The 22,608-nt window shown below is 44.5% G+C and overlaps 1 protein-coding gene across 1 annotated transcript in view; it reads right to left on the bottom strand.

The window, feature by feature from the left end:
* Positions 1-3,410: 3,410 nt before the first annotated feature.
* LOC307243931 (uncharacterized protein) overlaps positions 3,411-22,608 on the bottom strand; it is a gene marked incomplete at its 5' end in the record, with an annotated part of 51,323 nt that continues 32,125 nt past the window's right edge. The window contains 9 exons of the mRNA XM_080018900.1: positions 3,411-3,431; positions 4,896-4,991; positions 7,492-7,881; positions 13,281-13,353; positions 15,326-15,443; positions 16,262-17,337; positions 17,725-17,903; positions 18,561-19,215; positions 19,323-19,502. Of these exons, the coding sequence (XP_079875026.1) occupies positions 3,430-3,431; positions 4,896-4,991; positions 7,492-7,881; positions 13,281-13,353; positions 15,326-15,443; positions 16,262-17,337; positions 17,725-17,903; positions 18,561-19,215; positions 19,323-19,502 (2,769 nt within the window). The 3' untranslated portion in view covers positions 3,411-3,429. The remainder of the gene's footprint in view (positions 3,432-4,895; positions 4,992-7,491; positions 7,882-13,280; positions 13,354-15,325; positions 15,444-16,261; positions 17,338-17,724; positions 17,904-18,560; positions 19,216-19,322; positions 19,503-22,608) is intronic.

Here is a 22,608-nt window from a genome sequence, read left to right as displayed (position 1 = left end):
GATCAAGGCCTTACAAGTTGCAAGATCTTCTTTGTATAATGAGATTAGAGCCATCTCCAAAAAGATGATCTGAAAATATAAGCAGATTGTGCACCACTAACAATATGTGTAAGTTGTGGGACTGCCTGCTAAATTCATCCAACTCACTGTACTGTAGGGTAGGTGCATGTACTATTATTATTATTATTATTATTATTATTATTATTATTATTATTTTATTTGTTATTATTATTATTATTTTATTTATTATTATTATTATTATTATTGTTATTATTATTATTATTATTGTTACTGTGTTATTATATTTAAAATGTTTTAGGTTAAATATATATTATACGAAGACAAACATTTTACTAACTGAGGCTAGACGTGAACCTTACATAACTGTTCCGACTTACATAAGGTTGGACTTACGAACAATGTACAAATTCAACTGACAGACAGACTTAGAAACAGAACTGGTTCGTAACCCAGGGACTGCATGTAGTGCTGTTTTTTTACGATGCAACCACCACCTACAGTACGCCTCAACTCATACACTTCAGCCTGTAATTGTATTTTCCCAAAGATAAAAGTTTTGTTTTTTTTGGGCAGGCTTCTTGAGTGTATAGCCTAACTAATAACTAATATGGCCTAAAAAAAATCCTTTACTGTAAAAATCCATTTACTATATTACTTTGTATTAGTATTTGGTATATGTACCAATTCTCAACAGCGCAGGTAAACAGCAATACTTACGCAAGTTGAAATAACTAAACAAGCAGGTGAAAGTGACTCAAATAAAGTAAAAAAAACAACAACTTGAAATCAATGAGATAATCACTAAATTACTATTTTGTTTTATTTATTTTTAAACGTGGAATTGGTAATTGGACGTTTGTGATGTTTTAATTCTTCCGACTTTTTTTCGCTCATCACCCCTCGGCCCCGTGGAGACCCCCGCTCCAAAAAACAATCACGTCCGTGTTGCCGAGGAAGAAAACATTCTTAATTACGCGGGCGCCCTCACCCCTGCGTCGCCTGGTTTCCACTAGTTTGGGTTTACTGGCGTCATAAAAAAAACCCCGTCCTTTATGAGTCGGGCACAGCAGATGCTATGGGCAGCTTTGTTAAACCGACAAAAACGTTGTTTGTGGAACTCGAAACGGAGGTGCGGAAGTCAGAAACTCGCTCTCTCCGCTCGGGAGATTAAAAAAAATAAAGAGATGGGGGGAAAATAAATAAATAAATAAATAAAAAGCCCGGAAAACAAGTCGTCTGGATGTGCACGGCGCCAATATCTCCTCCATTTTGTTCATTTGCGGCGGTTGTGAAAATTGGCTTAAAGGCTTCCTCCAGACAATTTCGTCTTCCACTTTTCCCCCGTTCGGTTTTCTCGGAACACAGGGATGCACTACCCGGTAATTTCATTATCATAAATCATCATATCATAAATGCTTTAGCAAAACCACTATAGATACAGACAGACGGACGGACGGACAGATGGGCGGACGGCAGACGGCAACGCCACCGCCCCTTTCAAGGACCTCCAGAGCGGTGGATGAAAAAGGATGCGACACCCCAGAGACGTCGTCTTGACGTATTGAAATATTTTTTATTTTCCTTTTTTTTTTTTTCCCTTTCATCATATACATGAAAACAAAGAATGTCATCGATATACAGTTGTTAACCAGCACGGCGAAGGAGATTGTCAACACGGGAAACGTCACAGCTACTGGGTTCTACCAATGAAAATAAGAAAAAACGGGGTGGAGGGCGCGCACGCGCAACGCCACGCGGTGGGGTAGACGTCCAGAGGGGCGTCGACGCGTCGGAGTGAGCGCTAGAAAAATACAATACTCTCGCGAGAGCCGCACAGCTCGTGTACGAATCGTATCAAAACGAACGCGCGCCCCGTGCTCCGCCCCGCCCGTATCCCCGGCGCCGCCCCCCTCCGGGTCCGGCCTCCCGCCACTCACGTGGTACGCGGACCCCCCTGCGGTCACACGGGAAAAACACCGGGTGCGCGCTCGCCGGGAAAAAAAAACCCGCGGGGCGGGCGATGGTGAACGTCAAATTAGGGGCCGACGGGCCGGAGGCGCGGGGCGACACGGCGTCACGTGACGGCGCTCCGGGGTGCGTCGTTCGCTGGGCTCATCGCGGTACATCTGATATGTGGATCTCGGCTTCGCATTCATTCGGTGTTGGACGTGGTAAGCTGCGTGTTCGGCGACGGGGTTTGTCGAAAGGTATGTGTACAGGGGCGCGGAGGGCGCTAAAGCCCACGGACAAGGGGGGGCGAGTGAGGGGGCGGCAGCTAAGACCGTCAAACGTGTCCGATATGGGATGCATTGGCGACACTAAAACATTCACTATTAAAAAACACAGCGTACGGAATAGAGAGGGAAGCCCGGCGTCTGACGGTGGGGGGGGGTTTGTACAGCGTCCAGACCAGCGACCACCGAAGCACGACCGTCGGACGGGTTCCAGACCGGGACTCGACACGTTGAAAAAAAAAAAAAAGGCCCCGCGGCATCGATCGAGACGGCGTCGACGCGGTATTTTCCCTGAGCCGGCGCGGCAACACCCACGACGTGCCGAGGCGCCCGCCGTCTCGGCGTCATCGCCGCGGAGCAGGTGTCAATAAGTACCACATTTTACACGTATCCACTTTCGTCCATGGACGAAAGTGGATTCCATTATTTAAGGAACGGGACCTCGAGTCATAAGAGAAAAAACGTTTTTCAAATGATATATATTTATTCTGAAAAGGGGGGTTTCGTATCACTATTCCCGCTATTCCCGCACATGAATAATGACCTTGAAAACATTGCACTTTAAATGACAACCTTGCCTCCCAAATTTGGCCTTTTCTCACAAACCCCGAAAACGGGACGAGCATCCGCCCGCGTCTTGGTTTCTGCGTATAAGTGTTGATGAGCCTGAGGTCGCATGCGGGAAACTCTTGCGAGGCGAGATAAGGTGAAGGAACCCGAGTCAGTGCGAGTATTCGCGCCCGGCGGCGAGCGGGGGAAGCGGACGCTTTATAAGAGCGGCGATGGGAGTTTGGCACTTTGGAACCATCGAGGCTCCGTCCGACACATATAAAAGATGATTTTTTTTTTTTTAAATACATCTCTAACGAAGCGCTACAGTCACAAGGTAATAATACGGATTTTTAAAACGACATCAGCTATGTACTACGTGAAGCGCAGCCCAGGACACTCAGTGTTTTTTTTGTTGTTGTTGTTTTTTTTTTTTTTTTAACTCACTAACGCCGCAGCGTCACCGCCCTGATCCGGTCGCAACATTTCAAAAAGCAGAGCGCCGCGTCCCGATTGGCCGGCGAGCCGTCCGGTCGGCGGGACTCTTGGGATCCTCCTCCCGCGCGTCCGACGCCCACTCCGACTGGCTGTTTCGCCTTTCCAGTCCGGGTTTTCTTGCTGGCGGCTCTGGAAAGGAGGAGGGAGAGCGGGTGAGGGAGGGCGGGTGAGGTGAGCCGCCGTGTGAAGCCTTTCAGGCCCGAAACGCGTCTTTTTTGATGAGTTTCCGCTTGGAAAAGGGAGGCTTTGTGTTGAAAAACACCTTTTCTTCCCCAGGACTGAGAAATTCTCGTTGACCGTTTTCTTTGGTAAAACAAAGAAATGAAATCAAGAGAAAGTACTGAAAATGATAAATGCCGCCGGGAACCGAAAGCAAAACGTCGTATATCAGCTTATTTGTTGTTTCAAAAGCACAAATGATTCTTTTTCACTATTATTTGACAGGGTGACTTTAGTTCCAATGAAAATGGTAAAAAGCAATTCATGGTGTGTTTTCTATCAGCGGAGCTCATATCTCATATATCTATATTAATGTGTAATTCTATGCACGGTGACAATAATTCACCATCTGGTATTATAAAAAAAAACATTTCAACATTAAATTCTTTACGACTCATGGCGGTGGATTTTTACCTGTCTCCAAAGTTACTTCAAAACAATCAGCTTCAAGCTTTAAACTGGTCCGGATCCGCACGGGAACTAAATATGTAAATATGAATATTTTGTGGAATTTGCGGAGGGAGAAGCACGTGGGGGTGAATCCCAAAAAAGTGTGACATAAAAATGCTCGGTGAAGGACGGAGTGTGGTGTCAGTCGCACAAAGGCGTCATGTATAAGCAGGCGCTTTCATTTGGAGCAGAATGAGGGAGTTCATTCGGACATATTCATTTGAGCCGTTCATTAAAAATGACCACACAAAGTTAGGGCTTAAAAGTGACAACAAAAGGCCTGAAAGATAAAACGTGCAAATGTGACGTTGAAAGATAAAAGTCTAAATCAGTGGTTCTCAACGGGCGGGTCCCGACCCCAAACCGGGTCGTGGGTCCACTTTGAGCCATTTGTCACCTCCATGTCCACCCCGAAAACCGATATATATATATTTTTTCAACTCTACTGAATTTCTACTTTTATTTTGAAACACAATTTCCAACCTGTTTCCTAACACTGCAGTTTACTGCACTATTCATTTAGTGAAATAAATTACAACGGCTCAATTCTTATGCTCGGTTAGTGACTTCATGACTAAGGACAAAATGTGGATCCTGAGGCTCAACCCGCCTAAACGAACACCATAACGCCACCTTATTCAATTTAATTTAATTTAACATGATTAACTGTAGTGTAGTTTCAGAAAATAACCCCCGCAAGAAGAAACGATGACAAACCGGCTCCTACGGCTGAACCGCTGCCGCCGCCACGCCGCCGCCGCCACGCCGCCGCCGTATTTAACAGTACAATAAAATACGACGACAAAAGGGGCTGAAATAAAACCCTGAAAAAAAATAAAAATAAAAATAAAAGGTGAGCTGGGCTGGGGTTGGCACAGTTGTGTCACTCCTCTGGAAAGCCCGTGAGAGGGCGCGGCCTCTTACAGTTGGCGAGCTGCAGCCTGGTCTGCTCCTTCTGCTGCCCGGGGGCCGCCCTGGCTTTTGTCTTCACGTAGGTCGTCCTCTTTGGTTCGAGTCCGCCTGCGAAAGGAAAGGGGACACGGATGACGCGTGGCTCAACCCCGGACCCGGACCCGGACCGAGACTTGGCAGGGGGCGGGTGGGAGGTCGGTGGTCACGCCTAAAGACGCCCTGTTCCGCGCCTTTGTGGTTCTAAAACCACGGCGGTTGAGTTCTGAGCGACTTTGACCTGCGGCAATATTCAGGGATCACAAATCCACGGTTTTGAATTCAGAGTCGATGGCACGATATTGATCCACACAAGGGACATGGAGTTATGGAGTTTGTCTGCCGACAAATTGAATACAAATTGAAATTGAATACAAATTCTGAATACAAATTCAACGAGTTTTCCTCGAATCTTTCGAATCTAATGAGAGAAGATTTTTTTTATTTTGTTTTATTTTTTACTTTGAATTCCATTCCATTCCAAACAAATACATTTAAGAATTCAAAGTTTACCCTTAATTCCTGCCAACCTTGATTCACCACTGGCTGTCAGTCCAAGCCCTCCACCTTCGCGGTGAAACAATTTTTTCCCCGTTCGACAAAGCTCCGGAATATTAACTAAAAGTTTTCCATTTTCCAAACGGCGACGCGCTTTCCCCCCCAAATTGCGCAGGCCATAATGCACGCGGTGCCCACGACGGCTGACTCCCCTCGGGGCTCCGCAGCGAAAACACAAGCAGTAAATAAGCGCCGCTGTGATTTATTTCCTAAAAAGCCCTCTAATGCGGAATACATCTTCCCCCTTGACAGTGTAAATGAGCGCTCCTCTCCAGCGCTGCTCTGATGAGCATGCTGATGGTCCGCGCCTCCTCCCCCCGCCTCCTCCACCCACCTCCTCCTCCACCTCCCCGCAGAAAGGTTCTGCTGCTTTGATGCCGCCTTCACGTGTTGTAATGACACCACACTGTCACCTCTGCTGTTCTGAAACCCTATTTTATAAATACAGCTGGCGATTTGGCACGTCCATTCCCATGGCAACCATGCGACGACGCGGTGGAGGCACGAAGACGGGAATTGACTGCCTGTCAAAGGTGCATTATATAATAATAATGATAATAATAATAATAATAATAATAATAATAATAATAATAATAATAATAATAACAATAATAATGATAATAATAATAATAATAATAATAATGATAATAATAAGGAAGGAATCTCTGTCTATCTGTCTGTCTGTCTGTCTGTGTGTATGTATGTCTCTATGTATATATCTATGTCTGTCTGTCTGTCTGTGTGTATGTACGGTATGTCTCTATGTACGTATCGATGTCTGTCTGTCTGTCTGTATGTCTCTATGTACAAGTATGTCTCTATGTATGTATGTGTGTCTGCCTGTTTGTCTGTCTGTATGTATGTCTGTATCTATGTATGTCTCTATGTATGTGTGTCTGTCTGTGTGTCTGTGTGTCCGTCTGTCTGTCTGTCTGTCTGTCTGTCTGTCTGTCTGTCCTTCGATTATCTCGACAGCCGTTCAGATCTACTTCACACTTGACAGGTGTATTGCCGGGGACCCAAGTACGTGCCGTGTCGAAATTGGTGCAATTTGGACGCGTGTAATATTCAAAAACGTTCAATAAACTGCGAACAGCGAGACAGAGGGGGGCATGCGTGGGAAGAAGAAGAAGGAGGAGAAGAAGAAGAAGAAGGCTAAGAAGAAGAAGAAGAATGAGGAGAAGAAGGAGAAGGAGGTCTTCCATCGTGGCACACGGGAGTGAATCGTTGACATTTCGTTAAACTCTGCCATTAAAATGTCTTACAACGTCTTAAATTTTAACGGGGCATGCATCGTTTAAGGAGCAATGAAAGGACGGACGGATATGGTTTCACATCTGTTCGAATCATACCTAAGGTCTTTATGTATCCTTTGAATGAATAAAATCCAAGATAAATGTTTATGATTGTGTAAAAAAAAAACAACAACAACCTTCGAAAACCTTTGTTAACTTTTCCAGTCGTTGCCTTATCATCCGAAAATATCAACATTCCCCGTGTCGTTTCAACTCAGTTTGTGGTTTGAATATTAAGTTCAAGGGTTTAATGTTAAGTTAATAGTTTTCACTTTCGGTGGGAAGCCCGAGCTCATTGTGATGAACGCAGAGTTGGTTTTCTGGCTGGGACTGACGGATTGGATTGATTAGCCTTGCAACCTTGATCTTGGAACACAAGAGCGAGTGTCCATTAGTCATTTTTTTTTCTCTGTGAAATTTGAAACATTTCCGAGGCACGCCTGGCTCTCACGGCACCCTAGGGTGGTTGAAATACACTGGCCTAGTTGAACACCTGTCACTGGGATGGCGTAGGATTACATTGTCGGCATGTCTGCGCTGAGAGTGTGTATAACTTCATGAATGTGATTCCCTCTGCAAACGTTCCCAGAAAATCCTGGGTCCCTCCCCGGGTCAATGAAGGTTAGAAAAAAGCGACGCTTCGGAAAAATTCACTCCCACAGCAATGCGATGGGAACACCCAACAGGAAGCAAACATCACTCCCGTCACGGCGCTTTACCTTGGACTAGACGGGGCAGCCTGCTCTGCGTGTCAAACACACCGGCCGAGCTGACAACGGGCTCACACGGGGGTTGGAGGGGCTGGAGGAAGGCCACAGTGGGGAAAGGCACCGATTGGACAAGGGTGACGGAGGAGTCGGACAGGGAGTTGGGCATCCCCGGAGGGAGGCCGCGGTCCTTCAGGCCGGACGGGATTTTCCAGCGGGGTAGCGGGGAGGGGGACACCTCCTCGCTGGAGGAGCCGGGAGCACTGGGAGGACTGAGGGACTGCTCTGGGGTGGAGGCGGATTTGGGGAGGAGGTGCAGGATGGAGGAGAAGAAGGAACAGGACTCGGGAAGAGGGATGGTCCCGATGCCACTGTCCAACGTTCGCATCTTGCAGCCAGAGCCTACGGCACAGGGAGAACAGATGAGGGGGCTCAGGGTTATGGGGGGACAACACAGATGACATAGCAGGGTGTAAATGGTTTGAGGTGGGGCTGGAACACAGTATACAACTAGAAACCAGTAATACACATCCGCTGTTACATTTGCTTGAAAATACAACTAAAGTGTAAATATGTCTGAATAACACGTATAAACGTGCACAGGCCTCTTATTAACATTGAGACATTGAAACATATCAATTTTACTTGTTGATTAAAGCAGTTTTCATTCAGGTTGCTAAAAAGCCAAAACACCTAAACAACTGGGTTGCTATATCAATATGCAACATTACTAATTAAATTGTGCGCATTTCTCTCCGCGGCACCGTTGGATTAGTTCTCTCTCGCTTCCCGCCGCTCCGCCTACATTGTCATTAGCGTACTGTATGTTGCGTGAGGGAGCCCTGAGCACCTGCCGTGACGGCCGCCCCGGGATGATTTGGAAGCGTTCATGCAACAGATGCTCGTTTTTTATTTTTTTTTATTGCCCCTCCGACTTAAGGTTCCGCACAGATGAATGGGGCCTCGGTACAATCTAATTGCTGTGCATGTAAATGTGGTGCGGAGTGCTGTTGACGCGCTAATTATGGCATAATACCACTACGGAGAACCATTCTGCACGGAGAGGGCAAACTCTAAAGGGAGGACAAGGACGTGGCGCGTTCGACCTGCCGGCTGAAAAACTCTGGGATAAGTGGCCCCTTGATCGCCTTTTCCCAGATAAAACGTTCCAAAGTGGATTACAACTCACATCACATTAGTTCTTTACATTGAAAAATGTAATCATCAAAGGATATTACATCATATATTTTCATGGATTGCAAAATGCTCCCTCATCATTTCCTGATGGAGTAGCGGTAGGATGGAGAGAGAGAGAGAGAGAGAGAGAGTAGAGGTAGAGTAGTGGAAGGTAGTGAAGAGGTAGAGTAAAGGTAGAGTTGGGCGAGGTTGAGGAGAGGTAGAGTAGAGGTAGAGTAGACGTTGGTAGTGCAAAGTAGAGGTATTATAGAGGTAGAGTACAGGTTGAGTGGAGATAGAGTAGAGGCAGAATAGAGGTCGAGTACAGTTTGAGTCGAGGTTGAGTAGAGGTAGAGTAGACTTAGGGTAGAGGCAGAAGTAGAGTAGAGGGAGGTAGAGTAGAGTTAGAGTAGAAATAGAATAGCGGTAGAGTAGAGGTTGAGTAGAGGCAAAAGTAAGTAGAGACAGAGTAGATGTAGGTAGTGCAAAGTAGAGGTAGACTAGATATAGAATAGAGGTAGATTAGAGGTAGAGTAGTGGTAGAGAAGAGGTAGAATAGAGCTAGAGGAGAGTTAGAGTAGAAGTAGGTTGTGCAAAGTAGAAGTAAAGTACAGTAGAGGTAGAATAGAGATGGAATAGAGGTAGAGGTAGAATAGAGGTATGATAAAGGTACAGAAGAGGTAGAGTAGAGGTAGAGTAGAGGTAGAGTACAGGTAGAGCAGAGGTGCAGTAGAGGTATAGTAGAGGTATAGTAGAGGTAGAGTGGAGGTAGAGTAAAGGTAGAGTAAAGGTGGAATAGAGGTAGAGTACAGGTAGAGTAGAGGTATAGTAGAGGTACAGTAGAGGTAAAGGAGTGAAATAGAGAGTGAAAGAGAGTAAAGTGAAAGAGAGTAAAGGTGAAATAGAGGTGGAATAGAGAAATAGTAGAGGTAGAGGTAGAGTAGAGGTAGAATAGAGGTATAGTAGAGTTATAGTAGAGGTATAGTAGAGGTAAAGTAGACTCCCTTGTCCCTGGAACAACAGCAAACAATCACTTATTTTTGGAGTAAAGCTGTCATTTCCACTTCATTGATTTGATGTTGGTGTTCACCTGTGACATCATCACAGATTCTCTCGTCATCAGTCCCCTCAGTGATCGCCATCGTACGGACTTAAAAATATCCATCGTTCACTGAATGAGTTAAATATCTTGACATAACATTTTGGGAGAGTCCGGGCTGGAGTTCATGATGTCATGGCATTTAGAACAGAATTCAAAAATACACTGGGAAGGCAAAGAGGTGCACAGAGACAACACCGGCAAGCAGGGCTTGTTTATGCGTACACGTTCATCCACCAAAGAAATGCTGTTTTTCCTCAGGCATTCAACACTGTTGTTAATAGTAATATAATAGTAAATAAATAATATTTAGAAGTGGCAGCAACAAGGAGAACAATCCATTCTTCAGCGCTCGGCCTTGAACCCCCTCATCCGGGGAGACTCGGCTCCACAGCAGCTGTGCGCGTGATAGAAATCCCTCGTGATGCTTCTGCAGCTTCTGTTATCGGCCACGTCTGATGTTCACGACGGCTTCTCCTCCGGTAAAAAAAAAACAACCCAAACACACAAACACTTTTTTTTTCCAAAAAGGTTTTTTTTTTTTAACGCCTGCGGGGGGCTATGTCATATTTCGGCTTCGCGGTTCAGAAAAAAAAAAAATGTAGAGATCAACGTTGCGACAAAAGTAAACTTTAAGTCTGCAAAACATGTTTTTTTGGAAAACATTCCTTAGATTGTGCAGGTTCAAATATTTCCACGTAAACTAAAATACGGATGGAAGCGTGAGGTAGAAATGTAGATTTATATACATATATGCATAAACTGTATATATTGTATATACATATATACTGTATATACAGCATATACATATATATCATATACTGTATATACATATATACTGTATAAACATGCAGTATATATGCATATACTGTATATACAGTTTATTAGGTACACCTGTACAATCCAATGCAATCTAACACACCAGCTCAGCCATACATTTTGCTTTATGTTGGCTATAATCAGGTTTTATTTTACACTGTCATAAAAGAGTTGTTAATTCAATGCCATGTTTTAGTATCAAGGTCATAGTTGGTGGTGTTGTACTGAACTACATTATATTCAATTATATCCAATATTCTGTTCCCCTCATGTATGTCAACAGGGGGGGACAAAAAAACAGAAACACCCCTCAATATAATGAAGTTCAGTACAACACAGCATTTAACTATGACCTCAGTCATACACATATAATTGAAACCGCACATTTCCGACTCTTGGTCCACAAAAGCTGAACATTATGAACTTCATAACAGTAGAATTCACGGCAGAGCTGGTTTATTGTATTACATTGGATTATATACAGTATATTACCTAGGAATTGGCCTGCACCAAAGCAGGTAGAATAAAATATGGCTTACAACCACTCCTGTCATAATACATGTACGTACAGTAAAGGCCTTTGGCCAACTTCTCCTCCTTGCAGTCCTCCTGAAGTTTTCCTCTAAAATTAAAACATGGACCGTAGTCCTGAATGGCACCAACACCAGGCTGCTAGGAGCCTCAATAACAGAGATAACAGAGAACGTGAACATAGTCACCACCCAAACTAACGTTTCGGGGTGGACGGATGTTTCTATGCAGATATCCGTCTCCCTCAATAGACCTGAGAGTGAGGAGCTTTAATGCGTTCCTTTTTTTCTTTCACAGCGAGCGCCAGCTGGGATAATCCCGCATCGCTTTTGCCAAACACCTTTTTTTTTTTTTTAACAGAAAAGGGGAATTGTGCGGGAATTTCTTAGGAACCTTTGCGGCGGAACCTTTGTACCGCATCGGAGAGCGCCCTCAAAAAAACCCAAAAACCTTTAAAAAGCTCCAAAATGCACACACACACACACAAAAAAAAAAAAAGATAATAATAACCTAACACGGGGAAATTATCTTGAAATACCACGTTCCGTTTTGGAAAAATGGCACAGGATTCCCCGAGGAGAGGGAACATAGAGGGAAGCGTCATGAAGAGGAGCCGCCGGGCGGAGCAGGCGCAGTCCTCCAGCGGTATTGATCTGGCGGCTCTGAAGCCGGAGCTTAACAAGAGACTCGGGCTCGGCATCAATGGTCCGAGGCCGAGCATCGATCGGGGCCCGACGGGCGCTTGAGCTGGAGGCGGAGGCGGTTCTGTTCTCTCTCTCCACCCCTCCCATCCTCCACAACCCCACTCGAAACAGTGCAATGAATCCCACACGTCAGGGCCGATGCCTTCATCATTCCGTTGAATTGGTTTCTTTCCTGACATCACTTCCCACTGTAAAACGGGAGTGGGCCAAGAAATAATGTACATTGTTTTCGCCCATTTAAGCAAATCAATAAAAACTGAATCAAGACTTGGTCTTAAAGTGGAAATATCTACTACTCATAATTAAACAAATATGAATTCAATTATAAAATACAAAAAAAACAAAAAAACGGTTGTGGGTTGACAGAACTATACGATTTTCATGCAAGAACCTTGTTAAAATCGCATTATAGTCAAGGGTTACATTGGGAAATGAAGGGATATTGAAGGGGTTCCCTCCAGTCATGGTAACACTTATTTTTGTCCAGGTTACAAAATTTTGCCGCATTCTATATTTGGTAATTCCAATTTTAAGGTGGAAGCGCCATTGCTTTAACAAATACAAAACCAGAAGATAGAAGAAGAAGACTATCAGAAGACAGAAGACTATCAGTATAAAAAAATAATCAAAAAATGTGAGTTATCATCAGGAAAATGGTCACGGATAAAGTTTAAAAATGTGCGCGCGCGCGTGTGCGGGCTGGTAACCAGGCTTGAACTCAATTTGACACCAGTGGAGTTATTTGGAGCCCAATTTTGGCAGGTTTTCAATCCCACGCACGCACCTTCAACTCCTCAACAGAACGTGCCAATTAAGGAAGCTGTGTTTGTCCATCTAATCTGCAAAAGGACCGAGCCAACGTGCGGTTCCTCTCCCCTTGAAACTGACAGCTGACCGTGAAGTTAATTTTGGAGTGGATAAAAACGGCTTTTTTTTTTTTTTTTTGTCACTACAGGCTATTTGGGTGTTTTCCTTTGAAATGAAAAAGAATTGAATGTACATGCTGTGCAACTGTGACACAGATCAGCACTTTGATGCTCGATTCATTAAAAAAAAAAAAAAAAAAATCAATTACTATAACGTCCCCGTGTCGGATTATGGTGAGAACTGGTATGAATCTGCATCTGGTCCGACTGTTTCATCAGCTGTCAAGTGTTTAAAATAAAAATGAAAAATGATCGGGACCCAGCATAACTCTCTGTTATGTAACTGTTAGACAGCATGAGAGGGGTAGTGCGGCTCCCCAAAGGGCGAAAATTGTTTTAGAATGGCGGCTTCGACGTTGCCGAACGGCTCCTTTTCATCGAAAGGAAAAAAAAAAAAAAAACTGAGTACAGATCTAACACCAGTCGCGCTGGACGCCCCGAGACCGTGATCGTAATCAGCGAGGACGCGTCTGCGCCGTGACATCCAGCGGCTCCTCGGGAGGGAAGGGGACGGTTTGTGTTTTTTAACAAAGTTCATATTCTTACCGATCACGGCTTCCTGGCCGGGGCTGGTCACCGCAGATCCATTCTCGCCGTCTCTCCGGCTCATCATCTGTGTCTGGGCGTCGTTGGTGGACATACGCACACACATGCAGGCGCACGCACACACACACACACACACACACACACACACAAGAAGAACCTCACTATTTGTGTGTACATTTGTATTCGGGTGCAGGGATACCACACGTACTGTAGATAGTACTCCCTTGTGTAGCGCCATGGGACCTTGAAGGACTATTCTAAATTAACTAAATGTATTTTTTTTTACATTTATGACAAAACTAAATTTGGAATCTAAGTGTGAGCTTAGTCACAAAGGCGTGTGGATAACGTTTCCTCCGGTTGATCTAGTGACTCGACCGCTCCGCTCCATCCAGTGCAGCTTGGTTTCACATCGCTGCCGTTCTCGAGGACCCGTTTTTAAAAGCCTATCAATCAGCTATAACAATCTGGCCCAGTTGACACCCATTAGGCCTTGTAATTAAATTAAAATAAGGAAAGCTCTGCTTCGTACAAAACCTGTGGCGGGGCTAAATGAGCTCTAATCCAATTTAACTGTCTAGACGAGCTGATAGCCCAACACCCAAATAGCATTCACCTAAATGACATTAAAATGAGCCCGGCTTACTGAAGACCAGTAAAACCTTTTACTTCCAATGAAGCGCCGTTTCCGCGTCGCGTTAGGTTAATTAATGTTAAGTGTGTTTTGTTCAGCGTTCATAGTCGCAAACCCTGCAAACGTCAAGCTGGCAACTCCTGATAGTGTTTTGGTTTTCTTTGTACAAAATTGTATCAGCATTTGTCCAACCTTTTTCTTTGGGACAGTAATGCAACTGTATTTATTTAATTATTTTTACTGTTCAATGAAAGAGTGATGCAGAAAGGCAACGACGAAAGACCATATGGTCGTGTTATGTGGTTGTAAAGAGAGCATTTCAAAAAACGTTTCCAAAATGTTATGTAATGGGATGAGAGTCATTTAAAGTTGCAAATACCTAACCTTCTGACTTTCTACCCTGAAAAAGCACTTCTGCCCTTCAAAGCGCAAGGGTCCCCTTGTTGGAAAAAGCAGAAAGGGTTTTAAAAAAAAAAAAAGCATTTTGAAAGTGAACGAATGTACGTGATAAATAATTGTACGTATGCTGATATTCAGGGTCGGTGGAGACGATTGGGATGATGAAATTGTGTGTAAGACGATTTTAAAGGATACTGCCAGAATGATCTCGATCCTGAAGAACATCTTTCCCTTCTGCGGCTATTCCTCGTACAAGCCAGGCGTTTGATTAATCAGATGGTATTTCTTTCTGCTTTTGAATGGGGCGGCCGAGCCCCTGCACGTCCCGGCAGCGCCGTCGCAGCGTTCAGGCCTCAGAGAACGAGGGCGGTGCCGAGCTGAAACTCTGCCGTCCTTCATGGTGAGAACCGGCAGGGCTCAAAGGATGAGCAGTGAGGCAGCGCATCTCCACCCAGGCGTCCGGAACGCCTCCGAAACACAAACAATATTATGACCGTCGGTTGAACATGCAAATCGTGGCCAGACGGACATAGCTCTGCTCTTCCTTCGGTTCGGGACGCGCTGCCTCGGTGCTCATCCTTTGAGCATCAGTATTAAAAAAGTCCAACATGCATTTTTTTCAATTTTCATTACCCCTTTTATTGTGCATGTGATTTATATCCATTTAACACCGCAATCTACAAATCGGGGAAAAAAGACGTTTTTGTATTCAATTGAATTGCCTCTGCCTGGCGACAGCAACTGTTTGTCCAACCCTATACCAAGTGAAGTTCCTCATACACGAAAAAAAATTTGGCAAATAAACAGAATCTAATTCTGATTCTCATTCTGATATATATACATAAATCGATGTCCACATTCCTGCAAAATATGTCCAGTCATTATTGATTTATGGCCCGACTTGGGATTCATTACAAAATACATCAAATCGCCGACATTTCCAGGTCTCCGCTTAGAGGCGGCTTTAATACAAGCGCCCCGCCTGGGAGGAAGTATTAATGATTTATTTTACCTTTGGCTCCCCGCAACAGATGTCAGAGTGTCCTTGTATTTCGTTGAGCGACATTCCCGGGCAGGGCATGGAGATACAGGCCCGCACGGCGTCATGTGACTCCCTTCTGCCGACAGAGCTGAAAGGCCACAACAAACAACAGCAACAACAACAACAACACTTTTTCAGCGGGGCCTCCATGATCTAAGTCTCCTCTGCAGTGACTCAGCATGCCCAGAGAGCTTCCGCGGATCGATTACACACGATATCTCTCGAAACCTGGCTGTGATGTTCTTTTTTTCGAAATGGGTCTCGACTCCTCTCGGGGCGAAAAGCCGGGGATAGATGCTTCTGAGAGCGTTCGAAAATGGCCTGACAGTGAAATAGAGAGTAGCCCGGGATATCCGCGGCTGTAAATCACTTCACTTGGCAGAAAGAGAATGAAGAGATCAACCGGAGCGGCTCCTCGTGGTTCGGTGTTGAGATTAAATGTGAATTAAAGCCAAAGCGCTTAATAGCCATCTTGATTTAAAAAAAAAACCTTTTAAACTAAAAACTGAAGTCTGTATGCGTGACTTTGTAATGGGCAAGCAGGACCATTCCACCCAATTATTTTGACAAAACAAGTTCACAGTTACGGAAGTTTTACGTTAAAAGAAAAAGAACAGTGCCTCCGGTAGACAAAGGCAAAGTGATACGAGTACAATAAGGATTAACATGAAAGGACGGTTATTGGCTTGAGAATGAATAGCCGGAGCGAGCGCTCCGTTGATGGGAATTTCTTAAAGCTTGTTCATCTTTTCTTTTTTTTTTAAACCAAACAAAACAGTTTTTCTCCAGAAACTTCACCCTCCACACTTCTGCTGTGAACTTTGATCTTACACACACATTTACACTTGATACAATAAGTAATAATTAGATCTTATCTTGCACCGTTCATTCGCTTTGATTCCTTACCAGTCCTTTCCATCACTTTTCCTCCTCTCTTTCTTTTTGTCCGACTTGCCCTGCTTCCCTCCCAGAAGGGACGTGATTTTCTGTTCCCTCTTCTCCTCCTTTGCTTTCGGTGGATCGGCTTTTTTGCCGGTCGGCGCCGGCAGCTTACTTTTTCGGAAGCCGAACCAGTTGGCCAAGGTCGACCCGGATTTCTGCTTAGCATCATTAGTTCTCTCCTGTTCTTGGGACTTGTGCAGGTTCTCCTCGATCCCCAGCATCACTTTCTCCTCGATGGTTGTGATATTGTTTTGCCTTTCCGGTTCTTCTGAAACCGGCTCGCCAAAGGCGCTGGAGAACTGTTGCTCAATCTGCAGACGCCGGGCTTGCTCCCGCTGCAGCTTCAGACTTTGAAGTCTCTCGCTGGAGGAGCCCAAATGTGAAGGTATTGGCAGACCTTCTTCAATGAGAAAGTTGTTCAAAAGGGATCGGTTCATCGGACAATGATAGCTATTGGAGCAACTCATACTTCCCGGGAATACATCACCAAGAGAGTTCAGAGAGCTGCCTGAGTGGGTTTTGATCTGAGTGCGGATCTTTCCGGATCTGTTAAAGCTCGGTCTATCCATGTATCGTGCCCCAAAGCTCTGGCTGCGAGCCTTAGCCCCATTCATGCCCATAACAGGCCCAAGAGGGGGTCTGGTGGATACAGAAACAGACCGTTTGAAAAGCCAACCTTCCTCATCAAATCCCCAGTCCAACATCACGCCGCTGTCCGCTGCGGCAGGTTGGACTGGGGGCTCGGAATCCAGCGAGCTACAACGGGTCTCGATCTTTCGGCGGGCTTTGACCTCGTTGACTCCGTGTATTAACTGATGGATGTGGGGATCATGAGTGAATGTCTCGAATGTCTGTACACCTTTTGCAGCAGTGTTCATATCAACTTTGCTTTGTCTTCCCAAAACAAGGAAGGTACTGCTTCCTTGTCCCGGAATCACCTCAACGGATTTGGCATTTCCAGGAAGTGCTGTCATTGCCGATTTTGAGGTGGAGTTCTGTGGAATACTGCCGATCCCATGGAAATAAACATTGGAAGTGAGCTGAGGTTTGACTTCGGAAAAATTAAGCTCACCAATGGAGGCTGGTAAGATGCCATGATTTGGAAATATAGAGGAAGTACTGTTTTCTTCATGGCATGTGACAGTCCTATTCATGGTTGATGGAGCACAGTCACCAGCATGTGATTCTTGGACAGGGACAGAGGGTGTAGATAATGTCCTGGATGACTGCGGATTGAAGACCTTGACATGGGCACGTTTTGGTGACTTGGTAGCCTCAGCGCCCATTTGAGGAGCCATACTACGAGGGTCTTTCGTTGTGCTGGGGCCTGGAGGTTGCCCCTGTAAAACAGATGAAAGCTGATTTGATTGAAGCTTGGTGCTGCTAGCTGTTGCCTTCCCAGTTGTAGAGCTCTGAGGCTGACCTACAGATTTATGGGTTTTGGATGGAGGTTCATGAGCAGGTCTAATGAGTAGTGATGTCGTTCTACCCGGTGGGGGTGGCGGCGATGGGGACCTAAGTTCAGATTTTGAAGTTTCAGAGTGCTGCTCTTGGCGCCGTTGTTTGTGTGGAGAGCAGGGTAAATTGGAAGAGATGGGTCTTTCTGCTACCGAGTCATTATTTGACTGTCGTTTAGTGATTTGCACAGCGGCTTTGGTCGGGCTGTTTGGGAAATCGCTGGTCCCAGGAGGCTTAAATGTCTTGGAATGTTTCATCGGGGGGGAGAGGGGAGAACTATGCCCCACACTTTCAAGAGATACTGAAGTTCTTGTTGCAGCAGGATTGTCGCTTCTCTCAACTTTAGGGAATGCACCCTTGCATGAACCAGGTGTCTTGCCAAGGTTAGACCTTGTGCTAGCTGCACTGTGCCCTTGGGGGTTTGACTGTCCTTTAGTTCTATGGGCTTTAATAAGCTTCTGGTGGAGGGGAGAATGCAATTGCTTGGACTGATCTGGCCCTCCATCTGCACTCTTGCTCCGGAGAATGAAAGCTTTTCTCGCAGAGTCACAGGCCTGAGGTTTGAATTTCCTCCGTGGGGATTCCAAAATGGTGTACTCCTTGGTATCACCACCCGCTTGACTCGCCTGATCCCTGCAATGCGGAGTGTCCATTGAAGAGCTGCGCTGTCTGGCTTCATTAACACAGCACAGAGCTCTTTTTGCTGCATGCTGAATAGACAAGCTCCTATAACTAGTTCCTGGCTCCAGATGCTCGACTGCTGGTCTGTCCTGTTGGCGTTTGACATAATCTAGTCTGGATTTACGGTCAGTGGGTTTTTCCTGGTTGTTATTCCTGTCGCTCAAATCAGATGACTTCTCTTTGTCTACTAAGTCTTTGTTCCTCAACACATCCAAGTGTGTAGGACTCTCTGTTGGGCTGACACCAGGTTTCAGTGTGGGACTCTCTGAGTTGAAGTCGTCTATGACAGGTGACAGAAAGTTGTCAGTAAGGTTTGCAGAGTCTTCTTTTAGACCACTGTTGCAAGGGCTAGTTTCATCCCCTACTCTCCCCAAGGTAGTAGCATTTTCCTCTGAGCAAAGTGGATCTTCTCCGGGTTGGCCACAAGATTTCCTTACTGGGGATTTAGCCGGTTCCTCATCACCATCATCAGAGTCTGAAATCAGAGCGGCCACCCCTACCCCTGGCTTGAAAGGTTTCCCTGTATTGACTGCCTGTTTGGATGCCTGTTCACCACACTTGACACCTAGGGAGTATATTCCCTCATTGGAGGTCATGCAGTCTTTGTAATTTGGCACAGATGCAAGTGATGATGGTCCTTTGGGGCTACGCATTTGGAGCCGTTTCAGACCCTTCATAATCTGGCCTTCTTTCCACCCCAGTTCCGCCTGCTCAGTGGACGCCGAGTTGTGGCTGGATACAGACCCTGCGCTCATCCTTTTCTCCCGGCTTGTTGCGCACTATAAGCAATAACAAAGATTTGCAATGACATTAATAGATGTTTGTTTGTTTTTTTTACGAGAAAGTTGACTTGGTCTTTTGGCTCAGAGAGGAATGCGAGACTGACCTGCTTGGAAGAGCCGCGTCCCTCTGCCCAAGTACGGGAGCCACTGGAGTACTCACTGCAAGCACTGGATAATGAGGCCTCGCTGCCGCTACCACTGCAGCTACTGCGTGGGCAGGTTAGACTTAACAGACTTGGCCACCTCCCTGCAGGAATGCCTGCCTTTCCATTCCTCTGGACCTCCTGGAAATGAACCCGTAAAAGCAAACAGGACGGAAGGTTACTATGAACATACTAGATCCAAGCACATCTGTCTATGGTATGTACTGCATTTTTTATAAAACTTTGAAATGAATAATGATGAGATGGAAGGATCATATTTCATTGACAGCTTTTGGATGTGTGTATATCTGACCTTTACACCAGTGACATTTCTTTCAAATTAATGCTTGTTTATACACATTATGCCTGACTTTCTATTCAATAGTGTCCCTCAGCCCTCTCAACTGTACATAAGTATTGAGAATATCCCAAGGCTTGTCTTTTGTATCTGTCACAGATCTCAAACAATCAATATGCTGGACACACCCTGCTGTCTTTTCCTACCCAAAAGCTAATTGAGGGGAGGAATGGCATTTTCTACTCCACTAGTTAGAGGGCCCTAAGTCTTTAATGTGCTTATTCATTTTTCTCTCGGCTACATCATGATACATTTCTGCAAGCTGGGCAACTGAAGCTATTTTTCAACTCTCTGTCTAGGTGTCAAGAGCTGTAGCCTCTTGCTGTCTTTACCATTAGTTCAGCATTTTCAAACTCTGTACATTAAGAATAACACATTTTGAGTGCGGGAAAACTCTTATTTCAGCTGTGAGGCACAAATATTGAAAAATAATCAAGCTTCTTATAGGCGGCTTGGGTCCCACAAAAGTTTGCAGCTAAAAGTCTGCCTAAATTGTTTACCAGAGTTCACAGTCAATAAAGATGTTCACACCTTTTAAAAAACAAAACGCTTGTCTTGCATTATTATTATTATTATTATTATTATTATTATTGTTATTATTATTATTATTATTGCTGTTGTTGTTGTTGTTATTATTATTATTATTATTATTATTATTATTATGTAATTATTATTATTGTATTATTATTATTGTTATTATTATTATTATTATTATTATTATTATTATTATTATTGTGGTTGTATGAATGATGATATGATGTGAATAAAGTTAGGGACATGAAGATAGAATTACATACAATAGACAAACCATTATTATTTTATTGGCATTTGGTAGATCTACTAATAACTGGTATAATGTGTACTTAACTTAAAAAAAATAAACGGGTGGATTAGAGAAGGAAGGATTCGAACGGCTTAGTCTGCTGGTGGAAGCCACTGGCATTATTCACCAGCTTGCTGCAGATGCTGCGTGCAAGTGCCAATTGCACTCGGAGTGGCCCGCAGACGTCAAATGCGAGACGTGTTGTGACCTCATTTAAAACAGCATTGATCTTTTGCTGGGGCCGCCATCGCCGGCTTCCTTTCAAAGTCATTAGTGTCATCTAGGAATAATTAATGTGAATAGGAAATAATTGCATCAGGGATCTTGGGACTAAAGTTATTCAGTCCATTCAACGATATTCACCAATTATTTGATTAAGCATTATAGCTTTTTATTTCACAAGCACTGTGGGAGGACGTCACATTTTGCCATGCATGTGCGGATTAATCTGGGAACTAATTACAGCCGGCGAGTTGAGGAGCATCTCTGAGATTGGACACAACGGATAGTTTAACAAAGCCCTCAGTTAGACAAGAATGTGAAGTGCAACTGAGAGGAGCGCTTTTCCCTTTAGTGTCCTGGTTAAATGTACCGGGTTTCCGTGCCCGAAATCGGAAACGTTATTCATGTTTGGAAAGAGCATGTAATATTAAAGCCATTTCCTGTGCCTGATTCATGTGTTTTTTTTATTCTTCGATGATGACAAAATAGTTTATGCCTCAATGAATCTCCATCATTCTGGGAAACATCAAACCTATTGTTACAATATGTAGAAACCATATTATTTAAAAGCATCTGCCTGTAGGACGAGTCCAATAATTACAATGATCACATGCTATAATATTTATAGATTTTTCATATAAAGATGATGGCTTTCCTGGAAATGGTCCATGTACTTTTATATGGCATAGTAGATAAAAAAAACCAAAAACAGAAATAAAATGTCAAAGCTTTGTTATTGAAAACATTCATCTTTCACAGTGATGGAAGAAATATATAAATTGATGTGCGATGTTATAAGTACAGTCCTCAAAATAAACTGCTTTTGAAAGAAATCCATGTTACCAAACTGCTCCCCGTCTGGCTGTAAAAACCTTGAAGCAGAAGTTGGATTCTGAAAAGCAGACGTTCAGTCCAGAATTAGAGACTTCATCAAGGACCACTAATCGCCCCCAAGGTATTTTACGCCCTTTTAGATACGCATACATGTATAAAACAGATAATACACCCATGCATGACCGCTGTCATGGGGTGTTTGCACACTTGCCTCCTTTCAGCCAATTCCAGTGGATTCAGATTCAGCCCAAATGCGCACCATGTGTGAACTCTCCAAGTGAACCCAGACCCCCCCAAAAAGTGAGCAGAACTGAGACCGTCGCAGGAGGCGGCCTGAGTGCCGTTGCGCTTATCGACGTAAAAGTTTGGTTCTTTCAAAGAGAGCGATGTGAGAAAACCTCCTCCGAAAACCTACCATGTAAATAAATCATCCGGGTCCTGTTCCCATGCTTTTTGGGATGATCTGTTGGGAGGGCGCGGCACATGAAGTGTGCTGCACGGGGCATGACATAATGCAATTTGGAGATGTGTTTATGCAACGTGCTCTAAAAGTGTCCTGGGGCCCTGTGTTTTGAACACGCATGTCCCCGGTGAGAATCCCTAACAGTCCCTAAACCCCAGCACTGTTGATGGGAAACTCTGCCCATTGAGCTGCCGAAACCCGGCAGCTCGTGGTTCTACGTGACATGAGGAGAATGATGTCGGGCATGTGGTCTAATTCAGAGGGTCCAGCATGGGGCCATATAGGCCCCATATTGACATTGAACACATAAGATAGATAGATAGATAGATAGATAGATAGATAGATAGATAGATAGATAGATAGATAGATAGATAGATAGATAGATAGATAGATTGTATACTGGCAGCAGCTACCCAACAAGCTAAATGAACCTCTGTTCCATTATTAGTTGTGATGCAGTGTATTCTTTAATGGCAGTAATTAAATACAATTTCCAGTCGTCCACTTTATTCAAAGTTCGACATGTCCCCCATTCACCTGAACTCTG

The sequence above is a fragment of the Zeus faber genome (assembly GCF_960531495.2).
Source record: "Zeus faber genome assembly, chromosome: 18".
NCBI lineage: Eukaryota > Metazoa > Chordata > Actinopteri > Zeiformes > Zeidae > Zeus > Zeus faber.
The sequence above is the reverse complement of the archived record's forward strand: the minus strand, read 5'-3'. Positions and strand labels throughout refer to the sequence as shown.